The following is a 25,234-nucleotide window of genomic DNA, read 5'->3' on the forward strand; positions in this document are numbered from 1 at the left end:
GGATGGTGGTGTCCGTGCCGGGGTGGAGGTTGGGGGGGGGTCAATGCCGGGGAGGGGGATGGGGGTGTCCGTGCCGGGGTGGAGGTTGGGGGTGTCCGTGCCGGGGTGGATGTTGGGGGGGGGTCCGTGCCGGGGAGGGGGATGGGGGTGTCCGTGCCGGGGTGGAGGTTGGGGGGGGGGGGGGTCCCTGCTGGGGAGGGGGATGGGAGGGCAAGTGAGTTGGTCCACCTGGCCAGGTGCCAGCCTCCAACAGTTGGACCCATGTGGTCCATGCCACCTGGCTGGGGGGAGGAGGGGATATGGGCAATGATGACGTGTCGTCGTTCCCCCCCCCCCCACCAAGCCGTCATGTTTTCAGATCATCCAGCGATGTTGGCCGCCGTGGCGGCAGCCGCTAATGTCTATGTTGCCCTGGATGAGGAGGAGGAGGAGGAGGAGGAGCGTGCCAGAGAGGCGGCGCAGGCTGCCGCAGAGGGGCAGGCGGCAGCCGCCCAGGCTGGAGGGACACCCGACCGACAGGACGAGGAAGGGGAGGAGGACGTTGTGGCCCCACGGCAACGGAGGCACCCGAGGGCGCCCCGTGTGTACCGGCTCAGGCAGTCATACCAGGACCTCACGGACCGGGAATGCAGGAGGAGACTCCGGATGAGCCGGGAAACCGTGGCACACATCTGCCACCTGCTGGCACACCTGTCACCGCGTGGCACTGGCGGGGGACACCCTCTCCCCGTGTCCGTCAAGGTTACGGTGGCCCTGAACTTTTATGCAACGGGGTCATTCCAGGCACCGAGTGGGGACCTGTCCGGCATATCACAGACATCGGTGCACCGGTGCATCCGGGCAGTGACAGATGCCCTATATGCCATGGCGCACCGCTACATCCGCTTCCCCGTGGACCGGGCCAGCCAAGATGCCCGGGCCGTGGGCTTCTCTGCCGTGGCCGGGTTCCCCATGGTCCAGGGCGCGATCGATGGGATGCACGTCGCCGTGCAGCCACCTGCAGATAACAGGGCTGTGTTCACTAATAGGAAGGGGACCTATTCGATGAACGTACAGGTGGTCTGCGACCACCGCATGATGATCCTGCATGTCTGCGCCCGTTACCCAGGCAGTGTACACGACTCATTCGTGTTGTCGCGGTCATCCATCCCCGGCATGTACGAGGGACGCCATCCCCGGCTGAGGGGCTGGTTGCTGGGCGACAGGGGCTACCCATTGCGATCGTGGCTGATGACGCCTATACGGAGGCCACGCAATGAGACGGAGAACCGCTACAATGATGTTCATGTAGCGACAAGGGGAGTGATAGAGAGGTGCTTTGGCGTGCTGAAGATGCGTTTCAGGTGCCTGGACCTCTCTGGGGGCGCCCTCCAGTATCGGTCAGATAGGGTCGGCCGCATCATTGTGGTGTGCTGCGTCCTGCACAACATAGCCCAACAGAGGGGCGATATGCCGCAGGCAGAGGAGGGCGGAGTGGAGGAGCAGCAGGAAGAGGCGCAGTCCTCCCAGATGAGGGGGATCGGGGTAATGGTCAGGGCAGACGGGGTAGACACAGGCGGGTGGCTGTCCACCATTACTGGCTGGCCCAGCGGGCACGGGACAGACTGATAGACGCCCGCTTCACTGACTAGATGGGCGTGGGAATCGGGTAGTATGGCCACAGACCGCACACCATGGCAACAGCCGACCACCCACACCCCCCACCCATCCACCCACCCAGCACCCTCACCCCCCTCCCCAACCCCACCCACCCCACCCACATGCACACCACCCCCCCCCCCCCCCCCATTGCCGATCCACCTGCGGCACAACGGGCTGGACTCACACAGTTGCGGGTGGATGCGTGTCTATCGCAGGCCATGGAGGATGATGACAACCCGCCCTGCGGTGAGCTCCTGGCTCTACATCATTGGACTATGTCTGACCCATGGCCACAGTACCACCATCCACCCGGACCATCCCTGCATGCGGCTGTGACACTGCAGCGCACGGTCCCGTCCTCTGCCCGGGGGATGTTGATGGCGGCCCAGGGGGAAGGGGGCAGACTCACCTGGGGCTGAAGTAAGACCACCCCTCACACACACACTTGCGCTCAACGTACATGACACCCCCGCACACTTTGGACAGAGCACAAAGGCAGCTTCTGTAGGTGTCACATTGACTTTAATAACCAAAGGAGTTCATGCACGTGCCCTAGCCCCTAAAACTCATCTGTGCCCTGCAACCGTGCCAACTTACTCAGTGTCTAATTGTTTGGCCTTACGGGCCCTTTGACTACGTCTATGTGGTCCCCCAGACGGTACATAGAACATAGAACAATACAGCGCAGTACAGGCCCTTCGGCCCACGATGTTGCACCGAAACAAAAGCCATCTAACCTACACTATGCCATTATCATCCATATGTTTATCCAATAAACTTTTAAATGCCCTCAATGTTGGCGAGTTCACTACTGTAGCAGGTAGGGCATTCCACGGCCTCACTACTCTTTGCGTAAAGAACCTACCTCTGACCTCTGTCCTATATCTATTACCCCTCAGTTTAAAGTTATGTCCCCTCGTGCCAGCCATATCCATCCGCGGGAGAAGGCTCTCACTGTCCACCCTATCCAACCCCCTGATCATTTTGTATGCCTCTATTAAGTCTCCTCTTAACCTGCTTCTCTCCAACGAAAACAACCTCAAGTCCATCAGCCTTTCGTCATAAGATTTTCCCTCCATACCAGGCAACATCCTGGTAAATCTCCTCTGCACCCGCTCCAAAGCCTCCACGTCCTTCCTATAATGCGGTGACCAGAACTGTACGCAATACTCCAAATGCGGCCGTATCAGAGTTTTGTACAGCTGCAACATGACCTCCTGACTCCGGAACTCAATCCCTCTACCAATAAAGGCCAACACTCCATAGGCCTTCTTCACAACCCTATCAACCTGGGTGGCAACTTTCAGGGATCTATGCACATGGACACCTAGATCCCTCTGCTCATCCACACTTTCAAGAACTTTACCATTAGCCAAATATTCCGCATTCCTGTTATTCCTTCCAAAGTGAATCACCTCACACTTCTCTACATTAAACTCCATTTGCCACCTCTCAGCCCAGCTCTGCAGCTTATCTATATCCCTCTGTAACCTGCTACATCCTTCCACACTATCGACAACACCACCGACTTTAGTATCGTCTGCAAATTTACTCACCCACCCTTCTGCGCCTTCCTCTAGGTCATTGATAAAAATGACAAACAGCAACGGCCCCAGAACAGATCCTGGTGGTACTCCACTTGTGACTGTACTCCATTCTGAACATTTCCCATCAACCACCACCCTCTGCCTTCTTTCAGCTAGCCAATTTCTGATCCACATCTCTAAATCACCCTCAATCCCCAGCCTCCGTATTTTTTGCAATAGCCTACCGTGGGGAACCTTATCAAACGCTTTGCTGAAATCCATATACACCACTTCAACTGCTCTACCCTCGTCTACCTGTTCAGTCACCTTCTCAAAGAGCTCAATAAGGTTTGTGAGGCATGACCTACCCTTCACAAAGCCATGCTGACTATCCCTGATCATATTATTCCTATCTAGATGATTATAAATCTTGTCTCTTATAATCCCCTCCAAGACTTTACCCACTACAGACGTGAGGCTCACCGGTCTATAGTTGCCGGGGTTGTCTCTGCTCCCCTTTTTGAACAAAGGGACCACATTTGCTGTCCTCCAGTCCTCTGGCACTATTCCTGTAGCCAATGATGACATAAGTACAGCAGAACTGGAGGTGGACACCTGTGATTCCTGCCCTCTGACACTGGATCCCTTTGGCGGCCGTTTCCTGGGGCGTCCTGGCCTAGATGGGCCAGGCTGCGGCCCGGGCGACTGGGATGGCGAGCTGCCAGCCTGTCCTGCCCGTTGCCCACCCGATGCACCTGGGACGGAAGGGGGGGAGTCCGAGGTGTCGCGGTGTACCGGGACCTCCCCTACAGAGGGAGCCGGGACGGACCACACCACCTCCTCCTCCCTCGGGGTGCCCGATGGCCCCCAGGCCTCTACATGGGTGGGGGATGCGAACGGACTGGCCATCCGACGCCCTCCCGACATCTGGCGCTGCCAGTCCTGGAGGCCCGTGCTGGTATCGACAGGGGTCTGCAGGTTTGCAGCCATGGAGCCCAGGGGGTTGGCAAACCCTGTCTGTGACAGTGCGACGCCGGCTCGCACATGGCCACTGGCGCCGATGCCCTCACCGATGGCCTGCAGAGACTGGGCCATGGCCTGCTGAGACTGGGCCATGGCCTGCAGAGACTGGGCCATGGCCTGCTGAGACTGGGCTATGGCGTTGAGCGCCTCTGCCATCTGGCACTGGCACTGGCTCATGGCCTCCTGTGAGAGGGCAGCCAATTCCTGGGCCACAGACGCCGCCTGCACGGAAAGCCCCAGGCCTCGCAAACCGTTCCCCATGTCTGACACCGTCGCACCCATTGCCTCCACCGCGGACGCCACCCGTGCAGTGTCGGGCTGGGTGGCACGCATGACCGGCACCACTCCCAGCTCCTGGACGTGGGTGGACTCCTCCACCTGCGACCGCAGCCGCCGCAAGCCGCCCGTCACCCTCTTCGCTTGTCTCCGGGTCGGTGGTTGCATCGGATCTATGTGTGGGTGTGGTAACTCCAGGAACCCGGGATCCATCCGGCGGCAGATGTTCGCTTGGGCTGGGCTGCCCTCTGACCACCCGGCCCCTCTGCTGCTCCTACCTCCACCTGCTGTACCAGGACGGCTGTGTTGTGCGCACCAGTGAGTGTACCAGACGCCTCATAACTAAAGTGCCCAACCGAGGTGAGTGTTTCTGTGATGGTGGAGGGTGTTGGTGACAGCAGTGGCGTTGTGTCGTGCTCTTCGTCCCACTCTGAGTCCATGGCACTTTGGGGTGGGGGTTCGTCTCCACCCATCCACTCTGAGTCACAGTCCGGTATTTTGTCTTCCTGGGTAGTGCTGTCCCGGGTACTGCTGTCCCGGGTAGTGGTGTCCCGGGTAGTGGTGTCCTGGGTAGTGGTGTCCTGGGTAGTGGTGTCCTGGGTAGTGGTGTCCTGGGTAGTGGTGTCCTGGCTCGGATGTGACGGGGGCCTGTGGCTGCCCCCCTCATTGCTGGGTGGTCGCTCCCGCACGTGACGGGGGTGTCGTCTCCCTGTTGCTCCAGGTCTCTCCGTCTCCCGTGACCTCCGAGGGGCATCCTGCGGGCGTCGCATGCCGGAGGGTCCGGGTCTCTCTGTCTCCCGTGGCCTCCGAGGGGCATCCTGCGGGCGGTCTGCATCTGCGGGGATGGGTGCCTGGACGTTTGGTCCTGCGATACACAATGAAGCATGTATGGTTAGACATCAGGCAGTGATCAGGTGATACGGGGGAGGGGGATATAGGGGAGGGGGGATATGGGGACGGGCTGTCGGTGGCTCACTTGCTACTACGCCCCCGACCTCTGCATCAGCAACCGCCCGGTCCTCAGGTCCGCCACCCAGTTCCAGGGCCCTTTCCTGGTGTTCGGTCAGTGACCTCTCATCAGCGGGGCCTCCTCCAGTCCTCACATGCTCCCTATTGTTGTGTGCGTGCTTCTCCTGTGGGGGGGGGGGGGGGGGGTGGCAGGGGTAAAAGGCAACACTGTTAGGCAGGTATATGAATGCACGCCATCGGTTGCGCGTGCATTGCAGAGGTTAAGGTTCGGGCTGGATTCACTTGGGGATATGGGGGAGGGGGGGGATATGGGGGAGGGGGGGATATGGGGAAGGGGGGGATATGGGGGAGGCTCACCCTGCCTGCTCTGACGAGGTCGTTCACCTTCTTGTGGCACTGGGTGCCTGTCCGTGGTGTCAGAGCCACAGCGGTGACAGCCTCTGCCACTTCCCTCCACAGACGCCGGCTGTGGCGTGGGGCAACTCTGCGGCCGTGCCCGGGATACAGGGCGTCCCTCCTCTGCTCCACCGCGTCCAGGAGCGCCTCCACATCGCGTGACTCGAACCTCGGGGCTGAGCGGCGGCCAGCCATCCAGTCGGGTGTTGCGGTCGGGTGTTCCGGTCAGGTGGGGGGGAGCAGCGCGACCTTATGAGCCGTCACGCCGTGCGGCGCGTATGACGCTGCACGGCGTGAACCACTGCGCAAGCGCGGATCCCGTTACGTCGCTGCTAGCCCATTTCGGGCCGGAGACTATCGACCCATTTTTCCGACGTGACGCAAGTCGGATTTGCGCCGTTTTTTGCGCCGATCGGCGGACTTTCCGCCGATAACGGAGAATTTCGCCCAGGTTGTCTGCTCAAGGAACAAAGCCTGATGACATGAAAATATAAGCCATTATGAATATGCCTCAACCAGCAGACAAAAAGGGAGTGCTAAGCGTATTAGGCATGATTAATTGTATTGGTAAATTTATTCCAAACCTCTCAGCGGAGACAGCATAGAACATAGAACAATACAGCGCAGTACAGGCCCTTCGGCCCACGATGTTGCACCGAAACAAAAGCCATCTAACCTACACTATGCAATTATCATCCATATGTTTATCCAATAAACTTTTAAATGCCCTCAATGTTGGCGAGTTCACTACTGTAGCAGGTAGGGCATTCCACGGCCTCACTACTCTTTGCGTAAAGAACCTACCTCTGACCTCTGTCCTATATCTATTACCCCTCAGTTTAAAGTTATGTCCCCTCGTGCCAGCCATATCCATCCGCGGGAGAAGGCTCTCACTGTCCACCCTATCCAACCCCCTGATCATTTTGTATGCCTCTATTAAGTCTCCTCTTAACCTGCTTCTCTCCAACGAAAACAACCTCAAGTCCATCAGCCTTTCGTCATAAGATTTTCCCTCCATACCAGGCAACATCCTGGTAAATCTCCTCTGCACCCGCTCCAAAGCCTCCACGTCCTTCCTATAATGCGGTGACCAGAACTGTACGCAATACTCCAAATGCGGCCGGACCAGAGTTCTGTACAGCTGCAACATGACCTCCCGACTCCGGAACTCAATCCCTCTACCAATAAAGGCCAACACTCCATAGGCCTTCTTCACAACCCTATCAACCTGGGTGGCAACTTTCAGGGATCTATGTACATGGACACCTAGATCCCTCTGCTCAGCCACACTTTCAAGAACTTTACCATTAGCCAAATATTCCGCATTCCTGTTATTCCTGCCAAAGTGAATCACCTCACACTTCTCTACATTAAACTCCATTTGCCACCTCTCAGCCCAGCTCTGCAGCTTATCTATATCCCTCTGTAACCTGCTACATCCTTCCACACTATCGACAACACCACCGACTTTAGTATCGTCTGCAAATTTACTCACCCACCCTTCTGCGCCTTCCTCTAGGTCATTGATAAAAATGACAAACAGCAACGGCCCCAGAACAGATCCTTGTGGTACTTCACTTGTGACTGTACTCCATTCTGAACATTTCCCATCAACCACCACCCTCTGTCTTCTTTCAGCTAGCCAATTTCTGATCCACATCTCTAAATCACCCTCAATCCCCAGCCTCCGTATTTTTTGCAATAGCCTACCGTGGGGAACCTTATCAAACGCTTTGCTGAAATCCATATACACCACATCAACTGCTCTACCCTCGTCTACCTGTTCAGTCACCTTCTCAAAGAACTCAATAAGGTTTGTGAGGCATGACCTACCCTTCACAAAGCCATGCTGACTATCCCTGATCATATTATTCCTATCTAGATGATTATAAATCTTGTCCCTTATAATCCCCTCCAAGACTTTACCCACTACAGACGTGAGGCTCACCGGTCTATAGTTGCCGGGGTTGTCTCTGCTCCCCTTTTTGAACAAAGGGACCACATTTGCTGTCCTCCAGTCCTCTGGCACTATTCCTGTCGCCAATGATGACATAAAAATCAAAGCCAAAGGTCCAGCAATCTCTTCCCTGGCCTCCCATAGAATCCTAGGATAAATCCCATCAGGTCCCGGGGACTTATCTATTTTCAGCCTGTCCAGAATTGCCAACACCTCTTCCCTACGTACCTCAATGCCATCTATTCTATTAGCCTGGGGCTCAGCATTCTCCTCCACAACATTATCTTTTTCCTGAGTGAATACTGGCGAAAAATATTCATTTAGTATCTCGCCTATCTCTTCAGACTCCACACACAATTTCCCATCCCTGTCCTTGACTGGTCCTACTCTTTCCCTAGTCATTCGCTTATTCCTGACATACCTATAGAAAGCTTTTGGGTTTTCCTTGATCCTTCCTGCCAAATACTTCTCATGTCCCCTCCTTGCTCGTCTTAGCTCTCTCTTTAGATCCTTCCTCGCTACCTTGTAACTATCCATCGCCCCAACCGAAACTTCACACTTCATCTTCACATAGGCCTTCTTCTTCCTCTTAACAAGAGATTCCACTTCCTTGGTAAACCACGGTTCCCTCGCTCGACGCCTTCCTCCCTGTCTGACCGGTACATACTTATCAAGAACACGCAGTAGCTGATCCTTGAACAAGCCCCACTTATCCAGTGTGCCCAACACTTGCAGCCTACTTCTCCACCTTATCCCCCCCAAGTCACGTCTAATGGCATCATAATTGCCCTTCCCCCAGCTATAACTCTTGCCCTGCGGTGTATACTTATCCCTTTCCATCATTAACGTAAACGTCACCGAATTGTGGTCACTGTCCCCAAAGTGCTCTCCTACCTCCAAATCCAACACCTGGCCTGGTTCATTACCCAAAACCAAATCCAACGTGGCCTCGCCTCTTGTTGGCCTGTCAACATATTGTTTCAGGAAACCCTCCTGCACACACTGTACAAAAAACGACCCATCTATTGTACTCAAACTATATATTTTCCAGTCAATATTTGGAAAGTTAAAGTCTCCCATAATAACTACCCTGTTACTTTCGCTCATATCCAGAATCATCTTCGCCATCCTTTCCTCTACATCCCTAGAACTATTAGGAGGCCTATAAAAAACTCCCAACAGGGTGACCTCTCCTTTCCTGTTTCTAACTTCAGCCAATACTACCTCGGAAGAAGAGTCCCCATCTAGCATCCTCTCCGCCACCGTAATACTGCTCTTGACTAGCAGCGCCACACCTCCCCCTCTTTTGCCTCCTTCTCTGAGCTTACTAAAACACCTAAACCCCGGAACCTGCAACATCCATTCCTGTCCCTGCTCTATCCATGTCTCCGAAATGGCCACAACATCGAAGTCCCAGGTACCAACCCACGCTGCCAGTTCCCCTACCTTGTTTCGTATACTCCTGGCATTGAAGTAGACACACTTCAAACCACCTACCTGAACGCTGGCCCCCTCCTGCGACGTCAAATCTGTGCTCCTGACCTCTATACTCTCATTCTCCCTTACCCTAAAACTACAATCCAGGTTCCCATGCCCCTGCTGCATTAGTTTAAACCCCCCCAAAGAGCACTAACAAATCTCCCCCCCAGGATATTTGTGCCCCTCAGGTTCAGATGTAGACCATCCTGTCTGTAGAGGTCCCACCTTCCCCAGAAAGAGCCCCAGTTATCCAAAAATCTGAAACCCTCCCGCCTGCACCATCCCTGTAGCCACGTGTTTAAATGCTCTCTCTCCCTATTCCTCATCTCACTATCACGTGGCACGGGCAACAACCCAGAGATAACAACTCTGTTTGTTCTAGTTCTGAGCTTCCATCCTAGCTCCCTGAAAGCCTGCCTGACATCCTTGTCCCCTTTCCTACCTATGTCGTTGGTGCCAATGTGGACCACGACTTGGGGCTGCTCCCCCTCCCCCCTAAGGACCCGGAAAACACGATCCGAGACATCACGTACCCTTGCACCTGGGAGGCAACATACCAAACGTGAGTCTCTCACGCTCCCACAAAATCTCCTATCTGTGCCCCTGACTATAGAGTCCCCAATTACTAATGCTCTGCTCCTCTCCCCCCTTCCCTTCTGAGCAACAGGGACAGACTCCGTGCCAGAGGCCCGTACCCCATGGCTTACCCCTGGTAAGTCGTCCCCCCCACAAGTATCCAAAGCGGTATACTTGTTTCTCAGGGGAACGACCGCAGGGGATCCCTGCACTGACTGTTTTTTCCCAGTCCCTCTTACAGTTACCCACCTATCTCCAATCTTTGGTGTAACTAATTCCCTGAAGCTGCTATCTATGACCCCTTCTGCCTCCCGAATGATCCGAAGTTCTTCCAACTCCAGCTCCAGTTCCCTAACTCGGTCTTGGAGGAGCTGGAGATGGCAGCACTTCCTGCAGGTAAAATCAGCAGGGACACTAACTGCATCCCTCACCTCAAACATCCTGCAGGAGGAACATTGCACTCCCTTCCCTGCCATTCCTCTAACTTTCTACCAAGATCTGGCTAACAACTAAATTAAATTTTTATAAAAAATAATAATAATATGGTACTTACCTCAGACCAATGGGTTTTATTATTAGGTTAGAGGAGGAGGGCGGGTGGGAGACACTACACGTGTAGTGTCTCGGGTTTCCTCTCCACCAGAATTTATTGGTGAGGGTCTTCCCAGACGTCCGCGGGTCGACTTCCTGATCCCGCCTAAAAAAACTAATTTTAAAAAAAAAAGAAAAATTCTCAGCTCCTGCTGAAATTGACTAACCAGCCAGCTCCACTCCCGCCGAAATCGACTGGCCTGCCCCTGCAAAGAGAAGTGCTTTTAAAGGTTGACTTACCTCCCAGCAACCTCCTTCCGCAATGCTCCCGCTGAAATTGACTAACCAGCTGCTCTCACGCCGCCGAAATCGACTGGCCTGCCCCTGCAAAGAGAAGTGCTTTTAAAGGTTGACTTACCTCCCAGCAACCTCCTTCCGCAATGCTCCCGCTGAAATTGACTAACCAGCTGCTCTCACGCCGCCGAAATCGACTGGCCTGCCCCTGCAAAGAGAAGTGCTTTTAAAGGTTGACTTACCTCCCAGCAACCTCCTTCCGCAATGCTCCCGCTGAAATTGACTAACCAGCTGCTCTCACGCCGCCGAAATCGACTGGCCTGCCCCTGCAAAGAAAAGTGCTTTTAAAGGTTGACTTACCTCCCAGCAACCTCCTTCCGCAATGCTCCCGCTGAAATTGACTAACCAGCTGCTCTCACGCCGCCGAAATCGACTGGCCTGCCCCTGCAAAGAGAAGTGCTTTTAAAGGTTGACTTACCTCCCAGCAACCTCCTTCCGCAATGCTCCCGCTGAAATTGACTAACCAGCTGCTCTCACGCCGCCGAAATCGACTGGCCTGCCCCTGCAAAGAGAAGTGCTTTTAAAGGTTGACTTACCTCCCAGCAACCTCCTTCCGCAATGCTCCCGCTGAAATTGACTAACCAGCTGCTCTCACGCCGCCGAAATCGACTGGCCTGCCCCTGCAAAGAGAAGTGCTTTTAAAGGTTGACTTACCTCCCAGCAACCTCCTTCCGCAATGCTCCCGCTGAAATTGACTAAACAGCTGCTCTCACGCCGCCGAAATCGACTGGCCTGCCCCTGCAAAGAGAAGTGCTTTTAAAGGTTGACTTACCTCCCAGCAACCTCCTTCCGCAATGCTCCCGCTGAAATTGACTAACCAGCTGCTCTCACGCCGCCGAAATCGAGAAGTCCTAAACAAAAAGTCCTAGAGAAGTCCTAAACAAAGTGAATACGTTCACTTGGACTGATAAACATGAAAAAGAGTGGATCACATTAAAAACAGCTCTACCGACAACTCCAGTTCTAACTTTTTCGACCAAACAAAAATACCAAGATTTCAATAGATGCATCAAAGGATGGTCTGGGTGCAGTTTTGCTGCGATAGGAAAATGGTTGTGATTGAAAACCAGTAGCATATGCATCCAGATCAATGCCAGAGTCTGAGTATCATTATGTTGAAATTGAAAAAGAATGTCTCGTCAGTGGATTGGAGAAATTCCACAGTTACGTGTATGGTCTACCTACTTTTGTTGTAGAGGCAGATCACAGACCTTTGGTGGTCATTGTCAAGAAAAATCTTAGTGAGATGTCACCTCGCATTCAACGGATGATGATGAAACTTCAGAGGTATGACTTTGAATTGATCTATACACCAGGTAAGCACATTGCAGTTGCGGATGCGTTATCCAGAGCTACAGCAGCGCTGGATGACAATTCCATGGGAAAGGATGTGCAAGTTCATGTGAATATGATGACAGAAACACTACCAGTCTCAGATGCAAAGTCAAGACTGATTGTTGCGGGAACAGAAAAAGATGAAGTATTGCAAATGGTGATAGACAATCTCCACAATGGATGGCTGAACGGTTCATGTTCCAAGTATCATCATATACAATCAGAGCTAAGTGTAGCAAATGGTTTGCTACTCAGACAACAGAGAATCGTTATTCCACAGTCTCTGCGCAAAGGAATACTGCAAGAGATTCATGAGGGTCACCTTGGAATCGAGAAATGCAAGAGAAGCGCACAAGATACTTTATAATGGCCAGGAATAAATTAAGATATACAGATAATGGTGGAAAAGTGTACCACTTCTCAACGATACCAATATCGACAAGGAAAGGAACTGATGGAGATGGGTGAAATTGTGTCAGTTCCTTGGCAAAAGGTTGGGATAGACTTATTATACCTTGGGGATAAAGAATATTTGTTAATAGTCGACTACTATTCAAACTATCCTGAAGTGGCACAGTGTCAAGGTCGTCAGCTTGTGTTATTAAGCACACAAATGCAATATTTGCACGTCATAGCATTCCTCAGGCCGTCATGAGTGACAATCGTCCGTGTTTCAATTGGAAAGAATGGAAGGCATTTGCACAGCATTATGACTTCAGACATGTAACCTCAAGCCCATTGTATCCTCAGTCCAATGACAAAGCATAAAAAGATGTGCAGATAGTCTCTCAATTACCGAAAAGGTGATCCATATCTAGCATTGCTCAGCTGTCGAGCATCACCTTTAAGTTGTGGCTTGTCGCCATCAGAACTGTTGATGATTCGAAAGCTACGGCCAACTCTGCCATGCCATACCAAACAACGAGTAAATGAGAAGGTAAGGAATCAGCTGCAATCTCAAAAGAAGAAGCAGAAGAGGTACTATGACAATTCAACCAGGGCTCTGAAACCTTTAAATCCGAATGATGTTGTGAGAGTGGAGGATCCTGATGGCTGGTCAGAATGTGCAACGGTATTATAGAAAATAGGTCTGAGAACTTACACTGTAACCATGGAGCAAGGACAGGTGCTAAGGAGAAACAGACGGGCATTCGTGAAAGTGAAACAACCTGTTGCTCAACTGCAAGCGGACAATGTCTATGAAAACTTATGTTCTTCAAAACCAATACAACCAGAGGACGATCAAATATCATCGTACAGTCTGAAGTTCTGAAAAGTGATGTGGTCATGCCAGTTGCACCTACAGAAATGCAAGACTGTCAATCAGATTCATCAGATCTACTGAAGCGAAGCAGATCAACAAAGCATAGAAAGAAATCTGAAAGACTGAATCTGTAATCGGACAATAAAACTACATGATATAAATTATTGTGCTATGCATATCACATATAATATTTATTGAGGAAAGGGGATGTTGTGATATGCATAAGCAATTGTACATGTAAATATGTTTGACCTCTGACCACTAGGTGGCAGGCAAGTTATACGATGTGACACTGTAAGCTAGGGGGAGTCTGTAGGAGAAATCGTTGTGGTTAGTTGTGTTTGTGATTGTTCCAGTTTGTATTCGTTTCCAACCCACAGTTTGTTATACAATAATAAATTTGACTAGTCTAGAACTTTGGTGCGCCGACTCAATAATTGTCCCTGCACTAGAACATAACAACATCCTCTGTTCAGAGCCACATCAAAGGCAAATAATCTATTAATAGCCTCTGTAAACTGCCAACCAAATTATGAACTCAGAACATGCATTCATAATAATAATAGCCCCCCCCCACATCTGGGGCGTCATTCTCCGCCGGCGGGAGTCTCTGTTTTGCCGGCGCCCGGGGGTTTCCCGACGGCGTGGGGCTGCCCCACAATGGGAAACCCCATTGACCGGCCGGTGTAACGGAGAATCCCGCCGGCGGGTCGGGGCAGAAATGTGGCGGGGCGGGATGGAGAATTTCGCTCCTGATCTTCGTGCTTGCTCCTCAGAACCCACTGACACACACCATTACAACCCCTTCACATGTCGAGTTTGTATCTTCCCCCCGTGTTTGCGTGTGTTTCCTCCGGGTTCTCCGGTTTCTTCCCACACTCCAAAGATATGCGAGTTAGGTGGATTGGTCATGCTAAATTGTCCCTTAGTGTGCAGGTTAGATTATGGGATTACGGGGAAAGTTAGAGTGGACACTTGTAAATGGGCAGAGTGCTCATTCAAAGGGTCGGTACAAACCCGATGGGCCAAATGGCCTCCTTCTGCACTGTAGGGATTCTATGATTCTATGGTTCTAGGGAGATTGGCCTGTATGACCCGCATAGCTCTGGGTCCTTCTCCCGCTTCAGGATCAATATATATTCTATATATTTCCGACCCGTTAGGGGGGATGGGGAAGATTATGTGGATCTTAGGGGAATTTGGCCGGTTTTCGGGGTACAAATTGAATATGAGTAAAAGTGAGGTTTTTGTGATCCAGATGAGAGGGCAGGAGAGGAGACTGAAGGAGTTGCCGTTTAAAGTGGTGGGAGGGAGTTTCCGTTATTTGGGAATTCAGGTGGCACAGGATGGGAGCAGCTACATAAGTTAAATTTGACCCAGCTGGTTGAACAAATGAAGGAAGACATACAGAGGTGGGACATGCTCCCTCTGTCACTGGCGGAGAGGGTACAGACCGCAAAAATGACGGTCCTCCCAAGATTTTTGACTGTTTTCCAGTGCCTCCTTATTTTTATACCTAAGGCCTTTTTTAAACGGGTGAGTAGGGTGATCTCTGGTTTTGTGTGGGCGGGTAAAACCCCGCGAGTGAAGAAAGTGCTGCTGGAGTGGAGATGAGGGGTGGGTGGGCTGGGACTGCCGAACTTTAATAACTACTACTGGGCGGCAAATATAGTCATGATCAGGAAGGGGGGGATCGGTGTGGGAACAAGGTTTCCCCAGAGGGGAAGGTTTCAGATATCTACAAAGAGCTTATGGAGTTGGAGGAAACTCTGGTAGATGAGCTGAAGGGTAAATGGGAAGATGAGCTGGGGTGGGGGGGGGGGGGGGGGGGGAGGTAGAGGCGGGTCTGTGGGCGGATGCTTTGAGTAGAGTCAACATGTCCTCATAATGTGCCAGGCTTTGCCTTATACAATTCAAGGTGGTACACCGGGCACACATGATGGTGGCCCGGATGAGCAAGTTTTGTGAGTTAGAGGGCAGGTGTGCGAGGTGTGCGGGAGGGCCAGCAAACTATGTCCATATGTTTTGGGCATGCCTGAAGCTTAGGGAATTCTGGCTGGGATTTGCAGATGTCATGTCCACGGTGCTAAAAGCAAGAGTGCTGCCGAGCCCAGAGATGGCGATTTTTGGAGTGTCGGAAGATCCGGGAGTCCAGGGGGGCGAGAGTGGCTGACGTTTTGGCCTTTGCCTCCTTGGTAGCCCGGAGACGGATATTGTTAGCGTGGAGGGACTCAAAGCCCCCGATATCAGAGGTTTGGGTTAGCGACATGGCTGGGTTTCTCAGACTTGAGAAAATTAAGTTTGCCCTGAGAGGGTCAACATTAGGGTTCATCCGGAGGTGGCTGTTTATCGACTTCTCCGGGAAAAGCTAAACTGTCAGCAGAGGCAATAAAAGGGGTGTTTAGGGTAGGCAGGATTAATGAGAGATGGAGAGATGTTTTTGCACTATGTTTATATTTGTATTTGTATTGTTTATTATTATAATGTTATAAATGCCTTAATAAAATAGAACATAGAACATAGAACATTACAGCGCTTTTCAGGCCCTTCAGCCCTCGATGTTGCGCCGACCTGTGAAACCACTCTAAATCCCATCTACACTATTCCCTTAACGTCCATTTGTCTATCCAATGACCATTTGAATGCCCTTAGTGTTGGCGAGCCCACTACTGTTTCAGGCAGGGCATTCCATGCCCTTACTACTCTCTGAGTAAATAACCTACCTCTGACATCTGTCTTATATCTATCGCCCCTCAATTTAATGTTTATTAAAATATGTTTTCAAGCAAAAGTAGCATATTTTAATTTCAGTTGTTTTTAATTTGTGCCTTTTGTAATCCTCTAATATTTTATGCTTAGTCATCACTTTCCCACTGAGAAGTTTTCCTGTAATTCTATAAAATGTTTTCCAGAATTCTACTGTGATGGAAAGAGCTGAAAACTTCAGACTTGTTGATTACCTCCTCATCCACGGAACAGCAGATGGTGAGCTTGGTAGATTCTGGATCATCCGATATCTTAAGTAAATCATAGTTATATTTAAACTGCAGATCGGAAACCAATCTGCAGAGCAAATACTGAGCAAGCAATAATACTTCATTATGAAACATTAGACATCCTATTTAACATCTGAGTAATTGTCTGTATATATTGACAGAATGCATATTTGTACAATTTAATGCATTATAATGCTTACCAAAAGATTTCAGTGCCATGTTTTTTGAATGTGTCATTTGGGATTATCACTTACAGCTAATGCAACTTGTTTGCCTTAGCTTTAACATATCAAGCAGACTGGAATATAATTTCACTAGTACACTCTTTTTCAGATAATGTCCATTTCCAGCAAGCAGCACAGATTTCAAAGGCCCTTGTTGATAAACAAGTAGATTTCCAAACAATGGTACGTTAAGGTTCTCCGATTTATAAAATGCCATTCATGTGCTTTGTGGCTTATTCGTTTTGTAGAAATTATTTGTATTAAACTATAAAATATAACTGATAGAATATATTGGGCTGGTTCTTGCTGGACAGGTGATGACACCCAGCTTTCTAATGGCTGACAATTTCAGGGGAATCAAGAGATATGCCATGAGTTGTGAATTTCATGTAAATCATAGAAAATCTACAACACGGAAAGAGGCCATTCAGCCCATCATGTGTGTGTCAGCTGTCAAAGGGCTGTCCAGCCTATTCCAAACCTTCATACACTAGGTCCATAGCCCTGCAGATCACAGCTTTTCAATTAGATGTCAAGTATTTTTTAAATGTGCTTTTTTCCCCTATCACCCTTCCCTAGGGGAGTTTCTTCCCCTATCACCCTTTCAGGCAATGAGTTTCAGGTGCCTACTTTCTATGGGTGAAAAACTGTTTCCTCATCTCCCCTCTAGTTTCTACCAATCACATTAAATAGATTCCTGCTGGTTTTTGAACCTTCTTCTGAAGCAAATAGGTAATCCCTGTTTGCTCTACCAAGGCTCTTCATAGCTTTATACGCCTCAATAAGTTACCTTCAACTTCCTCTATTCCAAGGAAAATACTCCCAGCCCATCGTCTTTTCTTGTAGTTAAAATTTTCCAAACACAGCAACATGTTTGTATATCTCCTCTGCACTTACTCCTGTACAATTGCATATTTCCTGTACGCAGTACTTAAGCTATGGTCTAACTAGCTTCATTACTGTTTCAGCATAGATTCCCTCCTCATATATATTCCATAAAAACATAAGAAATAGCAACAGGAGTAGACTATATAGCCCCTCAAACCTGCTCCACGATTGAAATGGCTGATCATTGATCTTAATTCCACTTTGCTTCTGCATCAGCTCCCACTTCCCATATTTTTGATTCCCTGAGAGATCACGATTTCTGTCGATCGCAGCCTTAAATAGGTTTTGTGGATTCTCAAGAAAGGGAGCATGAACATAGGGCGGCAGGGTAGCACAGTGGTTAGCACTGTTGCTTCACAGCTCCAGGGTTCCAGGTTCGATTCCCAGCTTGGATCACTGTCTGTGCGGAGTCTGCACGTTCTGGCCGTGTCTGCGTGGGTTTCCTCTGGGTGCTCCAGTTTCCTCCCACAGTCCAAAGATGTGCAAGTTAGGTGGATTGGCCATGCTAAATTGCCTTAGTGTCCAAGAAGGTTAGATGGGATGAATTCTCAGCTGATATGGGAATTGAACCCGCGCTGCTGGCCTTGTTCTGCATCGCAAACCAGCTGGACTAGACAGCTGGTTTGCGATGCAGAACAAGGCCAGCAGCGCAGGTTCAATTCCCATATCAGCTGAGAATTCAGAAATCTCCCTCTGTGTACCCGAACAGGCGCCGGAATGTGGTGACTAGGGGCTTTTCACAGTAACTTCATTGCAGTGTTAATGTAAGCCTACTTGTGACAATAAAGGTTATTTTTTAGACTAGTACAAAAGGTGAAGTCACACGGGATCAGGGGTGAGCTGGCAAGGTGGATACAGAACTGGCTAGGCCATAGAAGGCAGAGAGTAGCAATGGAGGGATGCTTTTCTAATTGGAGGGCTGTGACCAGTGGTGTTCCACAGGGATCAGTGCTGGGACCTTTGCTCTTTGTAGTATATATAAATGATTTGGAAGAAAACGTAACTGGTCTGATTAGTAAGTTTGCAGACGACACAAAGGTTGGTGGAATTGCGGATAGCGATGAGGACTGTCGGAGGATACAGCAGGATTTAGATTGTCTGGAGACTTGGGCGGAGAAATGGCAGATGGAGTTTAATCTGGGCAAATGTGAGGTAATGCATTTTGGTAGGTCTAATGCAGGTAGGGAATATACAGTGAATGGTAGAACCCTCAAGAGTATTGAAAGTCAAAGAGATCTAGGAGTACAGGTCCACAGGTCATTGAAAGGGGCAACACAGGTGGAGAAGGTAGTCAAGAAGGCATACGGCATGCTTGCCTTCATTGGCCGGGCCATTGAGTATAAGAATTGGCAAGTCATGTTGCAGCTGTATAGAACCTTAGTTAGGCCACACTTGGAGTATAGTGTTCAATTCTGGTCACCACACTACCAGAAGGATGTGGAGGCTTTAGAGAGGGTGCAGAAGAGATTTACCAGAATGTTACCTGGTATGGAGGGCATTAGCTATGAGGAGCGATTGAATAAACTCGGTTTGTTCTCACTGGAACGAAGGAGGTTGAGGGGAGACCTGATAGAGGTATACAAAATTATGAGGGGCATAGACAGAGTGGATAGTCAGAGGCTTTTCCCCAGGGTAGAGGGGTCAATTACTAGGGGGCATAGGTTTAAGGTGAGAGGGGCAAGGTTTAGAGTAGATGTACGAGGCAAGTTTTTTTACGCAGAGGGTAGTGGTTGCCTGGAACTCGCTACCGGAGGAGGTAGTGGAAGCAGGGACGATAGGGACATTTAAGGGGCATCTTGACAAATATATGAATAGGATGGGAATAGAAGGATACGGACCCAGGAAGTGTAGAAGATTGTAGTTTAGTCGGGCAGCATGGTCGGCACGGGCTTGGAGGGCCGAAGGGCCTGTTCCTGTGCTGTACATTTCTTTGTTCTTTGTTGTTTTGTATGGGGTTACTGGGTTGTGGGAATGGAGAGGAAGAGTATTGGAAGGATGTGACGAGTGGGTTATCACAGTCTGGGCCTCAACTATTGTTATTAATTGTCATTCACCTGAGGAAGGAGCTGCGCTCCGAAAGCTGATGATTCGAAACAAACCTGTTGGACTTTAACCTGGTCTTGTAAGACTTCTTACTGTGCCCACCCCAGTCCAACGCCGGCATCTCCACATCATTGTTATTAATGACATAGCACAATAGAGAACCATATATCCAAGTTTGACAATGATTGGTGATACTGGGCGGGATTCTCCGACCCCCCGCCGGGTCGGAGAATCGCCGGGGGCTGGCGTGAATCCCGCCCCCGCCGGTTGCCGAATTCTCCGGCACCAGATATTCGGCGGGGGTGGGAATCCCGCCGCGCCGGTTAGCGGGCCCCCCCCTGGCGATTCTCCGGCCCGTGATGGGCCGAAGTCCCGCTGCTGGAATGTCTGTCCCACCGGCGGGACAAGGCGGCGCGGGCGGGCTCCGAGGTCCTGGGTGGGGCGCGGGGCGATCTGGCGCCGGGGGGTGCCCCCACTGTGTCCTGGCCCGCGATCGGGGCCCACCGATCCGCGGGCGGGCCTGTGCCGTGGGGGAACTCTTTCCCTTCCACCTTCGCCATGGTCTCCACTATGGCGGAGGCGGAAGAGACCCTCTCCACTGCGCATGCGCGGGGATGCCGTGAGCGGCCGCTGACGCTCCCGCGCATGCGCCGCATGGCAAAGTCAGTTTTGCGCCAGCTGGCGGGGCACCAAAGGCCTTTCCCACCAGCTGGCGGGGCGGAAATCAGTCCGGCGCAGGCCTAGCCCCTCAAGGTTAGGGCTCGGCCCCTCAAGATGCGGAGGATTCCGCACCTTTGGGGCGGCGCGATGCCGGACTGATTCGCGCCGTTTTTGGCGCCGGTCGGCGGACATCGCGCCGATTGCGGAGAATCCCGCTCACTGTGTGCACTTTAGACAGGAGTGTAAGATTACAAAAGAACATTGATAGATTAATTGAGCGGGTGAAACTGTTGCAGTTGGATTTCAGTGCAGGAAAGTCTGAGGTCATCCATTTTAGAGCAAAAAGATTCAAGTATTATTTAAATGGTGAAAAGCTGGGAACAGTGGTGGTTCTAAGATGAACTGGACACAGATCACAAAAATATAGTAGTTAGGTACAAAAAAATACTCTCAATGGCTTATGAAATAATAGCTTGTATAATTGTAGGGCTTAGAAAAAGGAGAGGAAATTTTGTTCCAGCTACGCAAAGCACTGGTCGGATCACTTTTAGAGGACTGCGTACAGTTCTAGGCAACATTTTTTACAAAGGACAATGGAAGCCTCAGAAAGATGGCAAGGCCTAGACTACAGAAGATTAAGCCTGATTTGATTTTATTAATAATAATAATAATTGCTTATTGTCACAAGTAGGCTTCAATGAAGTTATTGTGAAAAGCCCCTAGTCGCCTGTTCAAGGAGGCCAGTACGGGAATTAAACCTGCGCTGCTGGCATTGTTCTGCATTACAAGCCAGCTGTTTAGCCCACTGTGCTAAACCAGCCCCTGATCATGGGGTTTTGAAAGGAATTGATACAGATCAGCCATGGTGTACTAAATGGCGGAGCAGACCTGAGGGGCTGAATGCTGTGCTCCTGTTCCTATGTTCCAGTGTAGTTCTAAAATGAGTAAGGTATTGTTAGGAATAACTGGGGAGGACCGTAAATATTGCACTCACAAGAATATAATAATGCAATGGGCAGAGGAAATACTAATCAATCTAAGTGTAAGAGAGCTGACTCTTTCAATCCCATTCACCAAGCCACAAGCCAAACCTGAAGGGAGAGCAGGTTGGAGGTAAGGATATGGCACTGAGGGAATACAATTATACTGCAGCATGCAATTCCCCAACAAGGGTACGGAAATGCACATTTCAGGCCCCTCAGATAAATATTGAATATTAAAATTTTCAGATTTTAGACGAGGCATTAAAAAGGATTACAAAGGAAATAGCTTAGCCAGCAACATCATAGAATTTTACAGTTCAAAAGGAGGCCATTCTGCCCATAGAGTCTGCACTGGCCCTTGGAACGAGCACCCCACTTAAGCCCACACCTCCACCCTATCACCGTAACCCAGCAACCCCACCTAACCTTTTGGACACTAAGGGGCAATTTAGCATGGCCAATCCACCTAACCTGCACATCTTTGGACTGTGGGAGGAAACCGGAGCACCCGGAGGAAACCCACGCAGACACAGGGAGAAAGTGCAAACTCCACACGGTCCCCCGAGGCCAGAATTGAACCCGGGTCCCTGGAGCTGTGAGGCAGCAGTGCTAACTACTGTGCCGCCGTGCCGCCAAACTTTAACCAGGAAAGGCTATGACATGAAAAAAAATGCAGGCAATTAGTAATAATTTCAGAATGTTAGCAAAAAAGCCTGCTCTGCGTGCAGTTGATAGAATTCAAAAAAATGTATTTTAATCTCAAATCAAAATAAATGCTTATTATCATTTTCTTTTATCTTTCAGTGGTATACAGATAAGGACCATGGTCTAACCGGCCTTGCCTACAGCCATGTGTACATCCATATGTCACATTTTCTAAAACAATGTTTTCATCTCAATTAGTAATGCAGAAAATATTTTTAAGTAAACAAGAGGAAACATTGAGACTGTTCTCATCGAGCTACAATTTCAAGCATTGTGTTAATAAAGTATAACAATTCAGGTATTTAAAGCGTGTTTCATTTTGCTCTTTCCAAAATAATGAAAAAACCTCAATATCTGAGGTTATTACCGTTTTGGTACTCATTCCAATTGGTAATATTAATTATTTCAAACAAACACTGCACTTTAGATTGCTGCAGAAATGCTGAGAAAATTGCAGGTCTCATGAAGAACAAAATAAAATTGAACAATCTGAGAGCCAGTGTAGACATGATGGGCCAAATGGCCTCTTCCTGCACTGTAACATTTCTGTGATTATGCAATATTTCATGCCAATAAATAACAATATTTACTTTATGCAAGGTTTATTCCCTTGTAATTTGCCATTAATTTGCAAAATAGTCAGTCACAGCTGATGTTCCTGCAAGAATTAGCTTGCAACTGGTATTTTGAAGTTTCATTGGAGAATAAGTTAATTGATCCCTCCCACCCCCCTCCCAGCCAGGAGCTGTGCTCAATGACCGTACATGTCAGAGAATCAATACCTCACTGTTGTACTTCTCTCTGATCCATGTTCTATTGAAAGCTCGACCACTTTCAGACGTGTCATATTGCTTAAGTTGCCTTTAGAAGGCATGGAGGACTATTGGAAGGCTAATAGAAAAAGTTGTCTATTGTCATAATAATTGCTGGTTACACTACGCTCACATTTGTTGTACTTTCAGCTGTAGAGTTTGAAACAGGTGGCCCTTTGAGTCCTATTCCACGTGGTATCACTTGCAGTCACTCCCAACATTGAATTTTACTTTTCAGAAGAGGGCTATTCAGTATGACAATACTGGCTCTTAAAAAGAGCTATACAAACTAATCCAACTTACCAATTCTTTTCCCCTGTAGCCCTACAAATTAGTCCTCTTCAAGTATATGTTCAGTTGCCCTTTGAAAGCTCCTATGGAATCTGATTTCATCACCCTTTCAAGTAGTGGGTTCCAGGTCTCAGTTTGCCTGTAAATGTTAGTGAAACTTCATTTAATTTATGTCATGTGGATAATATTAATGTTAAGCCCTTTAACAGCCATTTAAACAGGAAATATCCACTTGTACTGGGCTTGTGCTCTCTGGAAACTCATGTTGCTCTCTAAGGTTCGGATTGCTTTCTTAATTGGCTATGGCATGCTCCTGAATTATTCTCTGTGCATCCTTAACATACAATAAATTGGAAAATCTGGCATGATCCGCAGGGTGTTTCCCTCTCCTGAAAAAAGGTTATCGCAGCCCCTTTCTCAAGGAGGTGACACTTTTTTTTAAGCCATAAGACCATAAGATATAGGAGCAGGATTAGGCCACTCGGCTCATTGGGTCTGCTCCGCCATTCAATCATGGCTGATATTTTCTCATCCCCATTCTCCTGCCTTCTCCCCATAACACCTGATCCCCTTATTAATCAAGAACCTATCTATCTCTATCTTAAAGACACTCAGTGATTTGGCCTCCACAGCCTTCTGTGGCAAAGTGTTCCACAGATTCACCACCCTCTGGCTGAAGAAATTCCTCCTCATCTGTGTTTTAAAGTCACTTTTGGTCTCTGGGGATTCAGACCCCGATCCCAAATTGAACTCCCCAGTGGACCCCACTTTCATGTCCATCATCTGATCTAACCATGTATACTTCACTTTATCACTGAAAACTCTTGACAAAGAAACTATGACCATTCCCTTACAGCAATGAGTATGATTGGGATTCAATAGACCACAGAGGAAACTCTGGGAAAAATATGGTAGGAACCTGACCAGGTCTTGACTTGTGGCTGGCTCTTTCAACAAACTCTAACCGAAGCTTTAGTGAGATTATTCTAACATGGATGTGGATTTTAAGGGCTGTGGTTTTTAATACTTTTTCATTTTCCTTGGTGTGTTATTTACAAGAGCTCCAATATGGGACCATACTTTATTTTTGCTGGAGTAAGGAATAGAGGCTTTAAAGTATGAAACAGTGCATAATTATTCACATTAAACTTGAGGTGCCACAATTTCAACATAGAAATAGTATGTTTAGATAATATAATCATTACCCTATATTGATTTGAAACTTTTTAAATCCTATATTAAGATTGAAGTAATTTATTAAAGTGCAAAATACACACTAATAGGTTGTAGCCTGGGCTTTACTGTTGGCAACATGAGTAGACAGATGCTTGCCATATTCCCATCACATTCCTCTATCTGTTATTCATTAGTGGCATTAACCCATTGAAAATAAATCTCCTAACATCTCTATGAAAATAATAGATGGGGGAATTATGTACAAATGTGTTATGCTTCATCTCCAATATCTCCAACAAAAATGGCTGGGTTATCAATTTGTAACGCAAAATGTCTGAGGTACTGCTCTGAAATTACTGTACCTTACCAGAGATTGGTGTCTGAGTGCTAACCAATCAGAGCACAAACTCCTCTCGTGAAAATTAGTTTGATTGATTTTAATATATGTATGTATTAGTAATATTTTCACGTTTCAGAACCTTGTGCTCAGTGCAGTGGGGATAAGGTTTCTTGCGGTTTGCTTTAATTATATGATCTTATTGGGTAGTTCACTTTGGTTAGATTTGAAGATGCACCACGTTGTAACTAAAATTTGCACCATTATTGTAACATTATGTTGGCTCTTTCGTTCATGAAAAGAACATGCAGGAACCCCTCCCTCCTTCAGGACTTAATATTTGCACAAAAAAAAGTCCTTGCACTGACTGTATTGTCACCAGTGCAATATCCAGGGGATTGCTGAAATGTTTAATGTGAATTTTATTCAGAATGTTTAACATAATGTAAAAAAAACCAAATCATTGTGTCACATTAAAAATAAAGAATAATGTCACTCAGAAGGTTTTCATTGGTTCTTAAATCACTGTGGAACTGAGAACTGACCAAATGGTAAATGAGCTTATAGTTGTAGTTGGAACTTCGGGACAATTTGCTGATTAGAACATTCTAAAAGATTATGTGATGTTATATAATCTGCCTTTTGAGTCATTCATTTGAGGTTAAATGATGCTCATTCTATGTAGGAACCACCAGTGGATTATAAACATGTGAAAGAATGACACCAAATGCTGATTTATGCAGCTAACATAAAAACCTACTTGTGTATAAATTTACCACCGTATTTACAACC

General features: G+C 48.8%; 1 protein-coding gene across 2 annotated transcripts in view; it reads left to right on the forward strand.

The window, feature by feature from the left end:
* fap (fibroblast activation protein, alpha) overlaps positions 1-24,944 on the forward strand; it is a 179,839-nt gene extending 154,895 nt beyond the window's left edge. For both annotated transcript variants that reach the window (XM_072474275.1, XM_072474284.1), the window contains 3 exons: positions 16,240-16,312; positions 16,657-16,730; positions 21,926-24,944. In XM_072474275.1, coding sequence (XP_072330376.1) covers positions 16,240-16,312; positions 16,657-16,730; positions 21,926-22,024 — 246 coding nt within the window. In that variant the 3' untranslated portion in view covers positions 22,025-24,944. The remainder of the gene's footprint in view (positions 1-16,239; positions 16,313-16,656; positions 16,731-21,925) is intronic.
* Positions 24,945-25,234: the final 290 nt, after the last annotated feature.

The sequence above is a fragment of the Scyliorhinus torazame genome, chromosome 2 (assembly GCF_047496885.1).
Source record: "Scyliorhinus torazame isolate Kashiwa2021f chromosome 2, sScyTor2.1, whole genome shotgun sequence".
NCBI lineage: Eukaryota > Metazoa > Chordata > Chondrichthyes > Carcharhiniformes > Scyliorhinidae > Scyliorhinus > Scyliorhinus torazame.